The 11,427-nt window shown below is 42.1% G+C and overlaps 1 protein-coding gene across 11 annotated transcripts in view; it reads left to right on the top strand.

The window, feature by feature from the left end:
• The window catches only part of LOC121320820 (guanine nucleotide exchange factor DBS-like), a 62,457-nt gene extending 53,339 nt beyond the window's left edge, over window positions 1-9,118 (top strand). For 3 of the 11 annotated variants that reach the window (XM_041259488.1, XM_041259483.1, XM_041259489.1), the window contains exons 23-33: window positions 167-259; window positions 385-463; window positions 841-910; window positions 1,317-1,432; window positions 1,847-1,936; window positions 2,641-2,700; window positions 3,036-3,110; window positions 4,617-4,732; window positions 4,846-4,958; window positions 5,697-5,800; window positions 6,369-9,118. In XM_041259488.1, coding sequence (XP_041115422.1) covers window positions 167-259; window positions 385-463; window positions 841-910; window positions 1,317-1,432; window positions 1,847-1,936; window positions 2,641-2,700; window positions 3,036-3,110; window positions 4,617-4,732; window positions 4,846-4,958; window positions 5,697-5,800; window positions 6,369-6,463 — 1,011 coding nt within the window. In that variant the 3' untranslated portion in view covers window positions 6,464-9,118. Of the gene's footprint in view, window positions 1-166; window positions 260-384; window positions 464-840; window positions 911-1,316; window positions 1,433-1,846; window positions 1,937-2,640; window positions 2,701-3,035; window positions 3,111-4,616; window positions 4,733-4,845; window positions 4,959-5,696; window positions 5,801-6,368 lie in introns of those variants that run through there. The other 8 variants (XM_041259484.1, XM_041259485.1, XM_041259486.1 and 5 more) reach the window with 8 other exon arrangements.
• Window positions 9,119-11,427: the final 2,309 nt, after the last annotated feature.

An 11,427-nucleotide genomic window follows, 5' to 3' on the forward strand; every position in this document is an offset into this window, starting at 1 on the left:
TGGCAGGTATTTAATTTAAGGTAGTTTAAGTGGTTTTATTACTTTTTTTTTTTCTTTTCCCTTTTGAAAACAAGAATAATTTGGGTAAAAGAAAAAGCTTTGAAAATCATCGCCCAGGTGTTTTGTTCCTCTTTATATATGTGTTTATTTTTTTTGTGTTTGACAGATGAGTGCTGTTGGAATCACAGAGAACGCAAAGGGAGATTATAAAAAGTTTGAAATCTGGTGTAATGCAAGGGAGGAAGTTTACATTGTACAGGTGAGTCCATACAGTTGCATAAAAGAATGTTCAAAAAATTGGGTTTTTTTTGTTTTTTTTCTAAACTATACAGTACATTTAATATGCCTTAACCAGGAATTTGTGTTATATTTTTTTTTTGTTAGGCTCCAACACCAGAAATAAAAACAGCATGGGTAAATGAAATCAGGAAGGTGCTAACTGGCCAACTGAATGCATATCGCGGTAAGAAAATTCCTCCTGTCACGTTTTTGATTTTAATTGGAGTTGGGGAGTTATTTACAACTTTATCTTCAGCTCAGGAAGCTCCATTTTATTATCTGTCCATGTAATGTAGTGTGTTCTGCATTGGACGCAACCGATAATGTCTGTCCAGCATCACTACCCTGCCAATGCTGTGTTGATCCCAAAACCAGTCCAATTTATAGGGTGTGCTGTAACACTATCCCACCTCCCTTGTTTAAACATACTTCTCTTTTAATGCTATCAATTTCATAACCATATTTTGCTTTGTAATGTAGTTGGAAGTTTGCCTCAGGTCAACCCTTCAACACAGTTTTCTTGGCAGTGTGCATTTTAATTGCCTTTAACATTCTTTTCAGAAGCAAGCCAACAGAAGTCTTCAGAACAGGTGTTTCAGTCTCCTGGAGCTGGTATACCTGTTAGTTCAAGGTGTGTATTTCTGTTAAATATCAGCTAGCTTGTGTCAGTGATTTAAAGAAGTAGAGACAAATGTCTGCAACCTCAATGGTTGATATAGTGTTTCCTGACATACAGTACTGAACACTGTCCATTTTATTTTGAATGCAAAGAAAGATTGCATGTGTTTTGACAATTTATACTACAAGATATTCATCAATTGCTGCAAGAAGTTTGTTGTAATTTGCATGTTAATGAAACAGATTGAAGTAAATCTGGTTACTAAGGCAAATTTTGAGTTGTGCTTTAACATTAACTTAATTCATCAGATAACATGCATATGCGTGGGTGTTGAACACAAACACTGTTTCTCAAAAGCCACCGCTGCTACATATAAAGATCATGCTTTCTTTTTATTATTTTTTTTCTCATACATCAGTAGTCCTTTTAAGAGTTATCAAAAAAATAACAAGAAATCGGATGAGAAAAAGAGTGAACCAGCCAGCCCAGATAGCTGCTTTGGTTCTGCTACTTCCCCAAAGTACCCAGAAAGAGGTGAGTGCTACATTAGCAGTATGGACGAGTAAAGAGCACTTTCATAGACCACTGCCATTTCTATAGAGACGGATAACTTGAACTTCTTGGAAATGTTAAGAACTTGCTCTGGACCTACTGTATAGATATTTTTACCTGTTCCTTATTGTTACAAAAAAATTCTGCAGTACAAAGCATGCAGAAAACCATCCTGATTGAATGGATTATTTTTGTTAGCTTGATTTTTTAACTCACTTTAGTGTATTTCAATGCTTGTACCTTTTTTGTGGCCTGCTAGACTTGCACTCTCTCTCTGCTGCAATGTTTCTAAAGTGTACCTGTTTTTCATTCTCTACCTTCTCGCAATTGATTTAATGTCTTTTTTTTTCTTTTTGCTCTCTTTCGCTGTGTCCTGTAATTTCCTCCTTTTTCAAGATGAAGCCACAACTAGCCCTACCTCAGAGCGCTCTGCAGTGTCTAAACGTTTTACTTTGCAGGGCTTCAGTAACCTTAAGAATCAGAAAGGTAAACATGGGCACTAGAACCAAACTCTAGCTTCCTCTACTATTTGTACATTTATACCTAATGGGTTAACCATATTGCAACAAATAATTGAAGTAGAAAAAACATAGTTTAACATAGGAAGTTTTAGTATAGCGGTACCAGAGTGGCTCACATGGTAGAAGCACAGCCTGTGTGGTGCGAGTCATACCGCACAGGTTTGAGTCCTGCCTGTGCAGTGTCACCAGTCTTCGCTGGGGATTCCAAAGGCAGGGTCGCATTGTCTCTGGCGCTCCTATGGGTTAGGGAGGCAAAACCATCAGGGACTGCTTCTCATCATGCTATAGCTGCAGGTGTCGGCTCAGAGCAGACACCTGCAGGGCTGGCCGTTGTCCTCACAGAGGCTGGTAGCTCGCTGACATCCACTCTTGAGTTCCTGGGTGTAAAAGAGGAAGCTGGCTCGGTCGTGGGATCAGAGGACGCCCACTGAACCTTCAGTTCTCCTGAGCTGTGTGGGGAATTGCTGTGGTGCGGGAAAAAAAAAAAGACTGGACATTAGAAATTGTGGGGGGAAAAAAAATAATCGTGCACACTGAAATAAAATACAAATTTAAGTTTAGTATAATTCAGAAAGCTATAACAGTCAAATGTTGCATATTTAAATTGCTTTTATGCTGCTTTGGACTGTTTTCAATGTAGGTACTAACATGCCCTCTATTCCTTAACAGAATCTCCACCTCCCACAGTTAAAAGTCGAACGTTACCAATCGCACTTCTTTCAAGACCAGGTATTCTTAAGAATGATAGTTTAGACTGTAAATATATTTATTGCACGGGACTGTGTGAAGTGTTAACCTGTACTTGTTTTACAATAAACCATTACCACTGGTCTTATGATTATGCCTACCCTAGCCTCCGAATTCTTGCCCCCTTTTTTTTGTTGTTGTTGTGCATAGTATTTATTTTGTTTTGTACATATCCCAACCCACAATGTGTTTTTTTAGTTAACTAGTCTCTCTCTCTCTCTGTGTTTTGTGTGTGCGGTTTGAAGGAAATTCCTGGCTTGCTTTTTTTGCCCTTCAATTCTCTTCTCCCTGTCTCTCTTCCTATAATGTTTCTACAGGATCTCCTACTAGCCCTGACACTAAAGCAAAACGGCACGAGATCAAGAGCGATCCAACGCCGTTTGGCTTTAGAGGTAGTATATCCAAAGCAGTGTAAAAACACTACTTGACTAATCTCGTTCCACATTGCACAAATATTTTAGCAGTGTTTTTTTCATGTACCTGTAACTGTTTTCCCAAAAGAAAAGAGGATTATTTTCATCATTTATTGCCGCTTTATGGGTGAACCAAAATACCAACTTGGTATAACATACCGTAACATTGTTATAAATCCTCATGTACATCATGCATTAACTTGAAAGTGACCAAAAATAATCTTACATGTATGGGGTATTCAGCAACCCTCAATACAGAACCGTTACCTGCTGAAAAAGGAACATTTGTTAATCTTGATATCCGGCTCGATTTTTTTTTATTTTATTATTTTTTTTTTTTTATATCAAGCAGTCAGTCTGTCACGATCAAAAACTTCCTAAAGAATTCAGCTGCTCTACTTTGAGTTGAAAGCGTTCCTCGTGCAAGTACATTTTATTTTGAGAAAGCATTGTCAATATATGTCACTTGAAGATATGGGGAGGTCTCCAATGGCTTCGCGTTGGCTCTGAGTCGGTCTGTTTTCACAGGGTAAAGGCATGATCCGCTGGCTTCACCTCTTTCTCAGATGAGTGGCCAGACTGCCCCAAAGTGATATGTTGAGTCCTTAAGGCCAGACAAACTCATGCTTTCCTGTGTTTGTTGCTAAACTGGTGATGCAGTTCGTCAGGAAAGCTTGTTTTCACTTTAGTTAAGACCCATCAAGAGGAAAGTCTGACCCATGATTTTCCCACAGATGTGAGTCCACATACAACAATGACTCGAGTAAAATGGCTCAGTACGTCTAGTCTGTTACAAGCAAAAAGGACAGGTAAACTACCTGAGTGTGTGGGTGACCAGTGGCTTTTAATTGAGCTTTAAAGTGACACCTTCCTAAAAATAAAAATACAGAAAATAATAAATGAATGAAACAAATGATTGCATGCTTCCAATGAGATGCATAAACCAATATTTCTATTTACCTTTTTGCTGTGGTGTTTCTTTGTTTGTTTTGGGGTTTGTTTTTTTCAGATATAATTCAAAATTAAACGTGTAAATCCTTGAAATTTAATATTTTTTGTTATTATTATTTAAGGTACATTTTATTTAATTTGGTTAAGCTGATGTCTATTCCACAAGAAGATTTTTCTTAAATGATTTGGGGATGATGCTCCTTCAGGGTGCTAATAAAACTCTCACTGGGATGTGTGGAGGGATACGAAGCACTTTTAGAAATGGTTAGGTCAGGTTCAATTATTTACCTAAGTGTGTGTGTGATATAATTCAACATACAGTTATTATATTGTAAATAGCTATTGTACTGTAAATAGCTGGTTTATGTTTTAACTGTGTGCAGTGATGATTAGCAATGTAATCTTATTTTAATTTCAGAGTGGCTTTCATGATTGAATATTTTAAATACTGCCAGGTATTTTAAATACTGCCTGGTTTATTGCGTGATCATGCTTATTGCTATATGTTTTGAACTGGGCACCTTCTTTTACCAGTTTGGGGTAAAGCATCCCAATCGCTCGATGCATCTGAAGAAAATGACGGGTATTCCAGCGCAGAAGATCCACTCAATTCCTCGGACACAGAGGAGGAGGCGGCAGGTAAAAAGCTGGTAAGTAAAATGTACTGACTGTGTACAGCTGGAACCCTTGGAGTTCTGCTGTGGAAATGTGTGTTTGTTGGTGTTTTTTCACTTTACAAAAGCTTTCATTTGATTTTATTTAGAGTCCTGGTAAATATACAGTAGTAGCCGAGTACGACAAAGGAAACGCAGGTGACCTGACAGTGAAAAGCGGAGAAATGGTCCAGCTGATTCGGGAAGGAGAAGATGGGCAATGGTACTTATTGCAGTGAAGCACATTGCTTACTGACGTGGACTGGGTTTGCTGTGAATATTCAGTGTTATAATTAGGGGTTGAATTAAATACACGGGCATCAGGTATTTCAAGTACTCGTACTCAAATCCAATGCAAGGTATTCCTCTCCACTACATACATAAGCTCCCAAACATTGCCACAATCCTTGTTGTAATTATTATTTTTATCTTTGAAGTGTTACTGAATACATAGTTCTCCCTATTTACATATGTTGTTTTTGTTGCATTTAATTTCACACTAAATATAATTTCAGAACAACCTGGTTGTTGTTTTTTTTTTTAAACCGATCTCCTACACTTGTGGTTGGTTTATCATGCCTGCAATATTAGATTGACAGTGATGATGAAACGTCAAGCCTGCCCCTTTGTCCATTTTTCTGATCCAACCATTAGTTGGAAGTAACTACCAAACCCCTTCCTCTTTTTTAAAGACTCTCCCACGTGAAGGTATTACTTGTCAACTGTTCAAAGTGATTTTAATTCACATTTATCATTTAAAATATTTGTCATTTTTCTAGTGTTGTGTTTTTTTGTTTTTTTTTTAAAACCGTTAATAAAGTACTAGGGAAATGATTTTAGTTTTGAGTACTCTTCTAACAATGGTTTCATCTCATTTTGATGTAGGTTTGAGGGTTGTTTGAGTTTTTCCTTTAATAGGCTTCAATACAACGAAATCCTTAAGTTCTGTTTGTTTTGGCAGGTATGTTAAGAACCTCAATACCAACAAAGAGGGGTGGGTTTCTGCTGCAAACCTGCTGGCAATGATAGGGGACTCCAAATCTTCGCTTTCTTTGTGTAGCTCAGGTTAGTCTACAAGTTAGGCCTTTTTACTAGTTCCCCATTATTATTCAGTGAGAGAGTTACGTAGGATCATTTTTCTGTATTGTTTTGGGTGGAAATACATGGTGGGTGGTGAAGCCTACGGGCGAAACATGTTCGTAACTGAGAACTGCACTGTTTTTTTTTGAATTTCTTTATAGTTTACTTTGGTCTACGCACTGCAACAAATTTGTTTACAAAGAGCAGGGCTATTTTCGTTTTTTGGGTTTTAGTTCTTGGAAATCCAGTGGCTGTAACTGCATGTTTTAAAACAATGCCTTTACATGCACAGCAGCTCTTTGTAAAGTAAACACTGGGACCAGAATACTAATTTTTGTAGTGGTTTGCTGATGTGGACTGGTGTTCACCAGGTGGTACTTTGAGACCACAAAGCTCATGTTATTGTGACCCTGCCCCCCACCCCCACCCCCACCTCCCTTGTGGAGCCAAGAGATAGAAATTTCAGCTTCTCCAGCCATTCTAGGCTATTCCCAAGTAATTTAATGTAACTTCTGTTTCGTTTTAATTTGTTTTATTTATTTTTTTCCCCCAGAATCTGGCACTGTTTCTAGTAACCTGAGCACATCCTCCAGCTGCAGTGAGAGTTGCACAGCCAGTAACACCAGCATCTCTGATATCAAGGGCTAAGGACCGGCCTCATCTATCGATTCCTGGGAAGGTTCTGGCAGTTGCTTTGACAGCCTATTAACCTTCAGACTGAAGGAATTAACACTGTCATATATGTGAACCAGTGCAGCCTGCCCACACTTAAGTGCTAACTATCGGTTTTCTGCTGGAGCTATGCGATATTTGCGTGAGAGACTTAACCTACTTTAACAGGAGCCTCTGGGGACAGATGATTCGCAATGAGTGAACCAGCATTGTGTGTGTTTGTTTTCTTTCTTTTTTTGTATGTGTGATATATGGAACAAATTTAAAATAAAATATGACAACATACATATTTTTCCACAAAGCTGCCCCCCCCCCCCCCAAAAAAAAAAAAAAAAACTTGAAGGATGCAACAACCTAAATATTTTCGCAAGGTGCAAGCTCTTCTGAAAAAATTTTGTTTTGGAAATGCAGTATCGCATGTACAGCACTGTGTATATATCTATATTTTTGTTTGAGCACATTGAAGTACTAAGGGAACAGGTCTACACTCCTCTCAAGCCATTCCAGTTTGGTCCTCTGGCACACTGTATACTGTTAACAACTGCAGCAGTAAAAAGGCATTCCTAGCCTCTGTTTTGAAAGCTTTTTGATTGCAAAGAGGATTTGAAACCTTTGACAAACCTTTCAAGACACTAAGAGAGATGTCTAGTGTCTTAAGTAAGAATTTTCGTTATTTTAGTATTGATGAATATGCTACAATTGGGTTGTTCTTTTTCTTTTTTTTTACGCAAACCTAATTAACCTTCTAAACAGCCACAGTTTACAAAGTGAGTGGTTGATACTTGTTTTATTTTGCTGTGGTGTACACACTGCAGTTGTATACTGTACTTGACATTGCTTCCTCGTTTATTTTTTTAAGGCAATTTTGTCAAGGGACGTTCTTTTGCTGCTTTTTGTGTAACATTTTGAAGCAGATGTCGTCTAATTTATTTCTTGTTGAACAAAAATCCATAAGGGAAAAATCTGGTTATTCTTACTTAGTTGATGTGTTTTTTGGGGGTTTTTTTTCCCCAGACATGTAGTATTGATATAAGGCGGGGGAAAAAAAAAAAGATTAAAACTTTATAGTTAAAGGGTGGAAATCTTTACTGACATACAGTCTCGGTTATGCGTTGTACATCACTTGTCATGCATCTCTCTGTGTATAATGCAAGGCCACATCTTTCATACAGCTGCCTTTTCTCAACCACACTTGCAAGAGAGGAATACCACAAATGCATTATCAGGAAATTCACGCAATTGTAGATCTTGTGCTTTTCTAAAACAAATAACAAGATACATATCTGGTCTTGCCCAGAAAAGCCATTTTATAGCTTAATTACTGCCATTCTAGAGCTGGTAAACCAAGCAATGGTGGCATTCTCAACCGTGCGGTTTCTAGTGGATGAAATACAGTGTCCTGTTGAAATTGACTGTCAATGGAAGTTGTTTTGTATGCAAAAATGCTTAAATTGAATAAATGAATCCAAAATGCAACTGCTGAAAGGACTTTTAAATGATTTGCACAAGTGATGTTTAATTCTTAACCTTCAGAGTTGTATATGACAGTAATATTGTAAATGTATGTTTCTGTTGCAACTTAATAATTCTGCAGGTCTGATTTGTAGTGTAATGGATTGATACCTGCTTAAGGTTTCAGATTTGTGAAAATGATTTCTGTTTGCTGCTTTTGTATAGTTCTTGTATAAGTACACTTAAAGCTGCAATATCCCTGCAATCCCACATCCATTACTTTTACACTACAAAACTTATTTGTGGGTGTCTAATGTATTCTTGTATAGTTCAGCTTTCAGTATGTTGTGCTTTATCAGAAACATTGACAAACTGAATTTGACGTTTGTATCTGTACAAACCCAAGCTCGCTTTTAATAAATGCTTGCATCTACAGTAAAGTACTGTAAGCCAACAGACATTGAAAAGGACACTTGTCAAATCTGTCTACTAGGCATTTACTTTGTTACGGACTTAAATTGAAACACCTGTTTTAACACTGACAAGAAGATAGTAACCTTATTAAACATTCAATTATTTTATTACCTGTAGGGGACATTGTTAATTTATTTAAACAAACAAGAGATGACCCATTTACAGTGAAAGAAATGTCCACTAATGTGATGTATTTTTAGGGTTTATTTCCTTTGATTTGCACTTGCAAGGTCATTATGTTTTCATTGCACTTTATGCAGCACATTGCAGCAAATTTTCATGTTTTTTTTTTTTTTTTTTTTTGATTAAATGAATTTAATAAATATATTGTATGGATGTATAACTTGATTAAATTCCAGTAATATATGCTGGACTTTGCAATCAATGCTTTGTGGTGGATCTGTTATTCTTTCTGTTGCATTACAAATGTGTATATATACAGATGGAGTAGGATTTTATTTTGACGAACATTTCTGATAAACCAAACAATTTACTTAAACAGTATAAAACTAGCAGTAAGATCTGTGAATATTAATTGAACCGCCCTTTCGAGCAAGTAAGTTGCATATTGCTAGTTCAGTATAATCAAATTGAGCTAATTTATTACTATCAAAAACTATTCTGGAAAACCTGATTTACCCACTGTGGCAGAGCAAAGCTCTGCCCTTTAAATTGGCAGGGATGGGGTTAACTTCCCCTACCTGCCTGGGTTTATTATGTTCAGGTGGCTGGGGTTGATTAGGTTGATTAACGATCAATCAGCGCCCAGCCACCTGATATAAAAGGAGGCCTCTGCTTCTCATTTGGAGAGAGGGAGCTGAGGAAGCAGGTTGGGTTTTTGTTTGGTTGTTTGGAAAGTTTGAATCCAGTGAAGGCATTGCCCAGCCTGGAAATTGTTATTTTTGTAAATTTTGCTTTTTGTCTTTCTTTGTGTTTAAATTGTTTTGTTTTGGCCCTTGTGTCCTTTCATTTTTGTGTTTATTTATAATAAAATAGTTATTTTTTTGAACTGCAGTCTGTCTCTGGGCCTCTTTCCACTCGCCAGCCTGCCACATTTGGTGTCAGAAGTGGGATAGTGCCACCTAGAGGCTCAGAGCAGTATTTTTTTTTTGTTTTGTTTTGTGGAATTTTTTCAAAAAAAAAAAAAAAAAAAAAAAAATGGGAAAGAAGAGCAGACAGCGGCAAAGGCAGGAAAAGCAGCAGCAGCTGAAGAAATGTAAGCTGCTGCAGCCACCACTGGAGGACCCGGCCAGCCTCTTCCCCTGGTGTTCCTGGTGCGGGAAGGAGGACCATCGTTGGCGGTCCTGCCCAGACGTGCCACCGGCAAACTGGTGTGGCCGGTGTGAGGAGGATGGCCACAACTGGGCAGGATGCCCCTACAACCAGGCCCAGGAAGAGGTGCAGTGTTCACCCCGGGCATCAGGGGCCACCCCACTACCTCCAGCACCACCACCTTCACCACCGTCCCAGGAGATCTGGGACTGGTTGATGCACCCTGAGGCAGACCTCGTCCATGATCTCCCCATAGTTATCAACACGCTGTGGCGTCGAGATGGGGAGAGGTGGGAACAGTGGGAGGAACAACACCACCCGGCCTCCTTCCCAGAGGTTGCCGTCATGGTGGTTAATTACCTGGCGGTAGACAAGGGAGATGCCCCGGTCACTCCAATAGAGAGGGGTGAGCCGCCTTCCCGAGAGCCATAGAGGGGTGAGCCGCCCTCCCAGAGCCAGAGAGGGAGGAGGAGCCGCCGTCGCTCCCAGAGCCAAAGAGGGAGGAGGAGCTGCCGTCACTCCCAGAGCCAGAGAGGGAGGAGGATCTGCCGTCGCCCCAGAGCAAGAGAGGGAGGAGGATCTGCCGTCGCTCCCAGAGCAAGAGAGGGGTGAGGAGCCTCCGTCGTCTCCCAGAGCCAGAGAGGGGTGAGGATCTGCCGTCGCTCCCAGAGCCAGAGAGGGGTGAGGATCTGCCGTCGCTCCCAGAGCCAGAGAGGGGTGCTGCCGTCGCTCCCAGAGCCAGAGAGGGAGGAGGATCTGCCGTCGCTCCCAGAGCCAGAGAGGGAGGAGGATCTGCCGTCGCTCCCAGAGCCAGAGAGGGGTGAGGAGCTGCCGTCGCTCCCAGAGCCAGAGAGGGAGGAGGAGCTGCCGTCGCTCCCAGAGCCAGAGAGGGAGGAGGAGCTGCCGTCGCTCCCAGAGCCAGAGAGGGAGGAGGAGCTGCCGTCGCTCCCAGAGCCAGAGAGGGGTGAGGAGCTGCCGTCGCTCCCAGAGCCAGAGAGGGAGGAGGAGCTGCCGTCGCTCCCAGAGCCAGAGAGGGAGGAGGAGCTGCCGTCGCTCCCAGAGCCAGAGAGGGAGGAGGATCTGCCGTCGCTCCCAGAGCCAGAGAGGGAGGAGGAGCCGCCGTCCTCCCAGAGCCAGAGAGGGAGGAGGATCTGCCGTCCTCCCCAGAGCCAGAGAGGGAGGAGGAACTGCCGTCGCTCCCAGAGCCAGAGAGGGAGGAGGATCTGCCGTCGCTCCCAGAGCCAGAGAGGGAGGAGGAGCCGCCGTCGCTCCCAGAGCCAGAGAGGGAGGAGGAGCCGCCGCCGCTCTCAGAGCCCGAGAGGGAGGAGCCGCCGCCGCCGCTCTCAGAGCCCGAGAGGGAGGAGCCGCCGCCGCTCTCAGAGCCCGAGAGGGAGGAGCCGCCGCCGCCTCAGCCGAGAGGGAGGAGCCGCCGCCGCTGCTCAGAGCCCGAGAGGGAGGAGCCGCCGCCGCCGCTCTCAGAGCCCGAGAGGGAGGAGCCGCCGCCGCTCCCAGAGCCAGAGAGGGAGGAGGAGCTGCCGTCGCTCGAGCCAGAGAGGGAGGAGGATCTGCCGTCTCCCAGAGCCCGAGAGGGAGGAGCCGCCGCCGCTCCCAGAGCCAGAGAGGGAGGAGGATCCGCCGCCGCTCCCAGAGCCCGAGAGGGAGGAGCCGCCGCCGCCGCTCTCAGAGCCCGAGAGGGAGGAGGATCGCCGCCGCTCTCAGAGCCCGAGAGGGAGGAGCCGCCG

This window comes from Polyodon spathula, chromosome 9, assembly GCF_017654505.1.
Source record: "Polyodon spathula isolate WHYD16114869_AA chromosome 9, ASM1765450v1, whole genome shotgun sequence".
NCBI lineage: Eukaryota > Metazoa > Chordata > Actinopteri > Acipenseriformes > Polyodontidae > Polyodon > Polyodon spathula.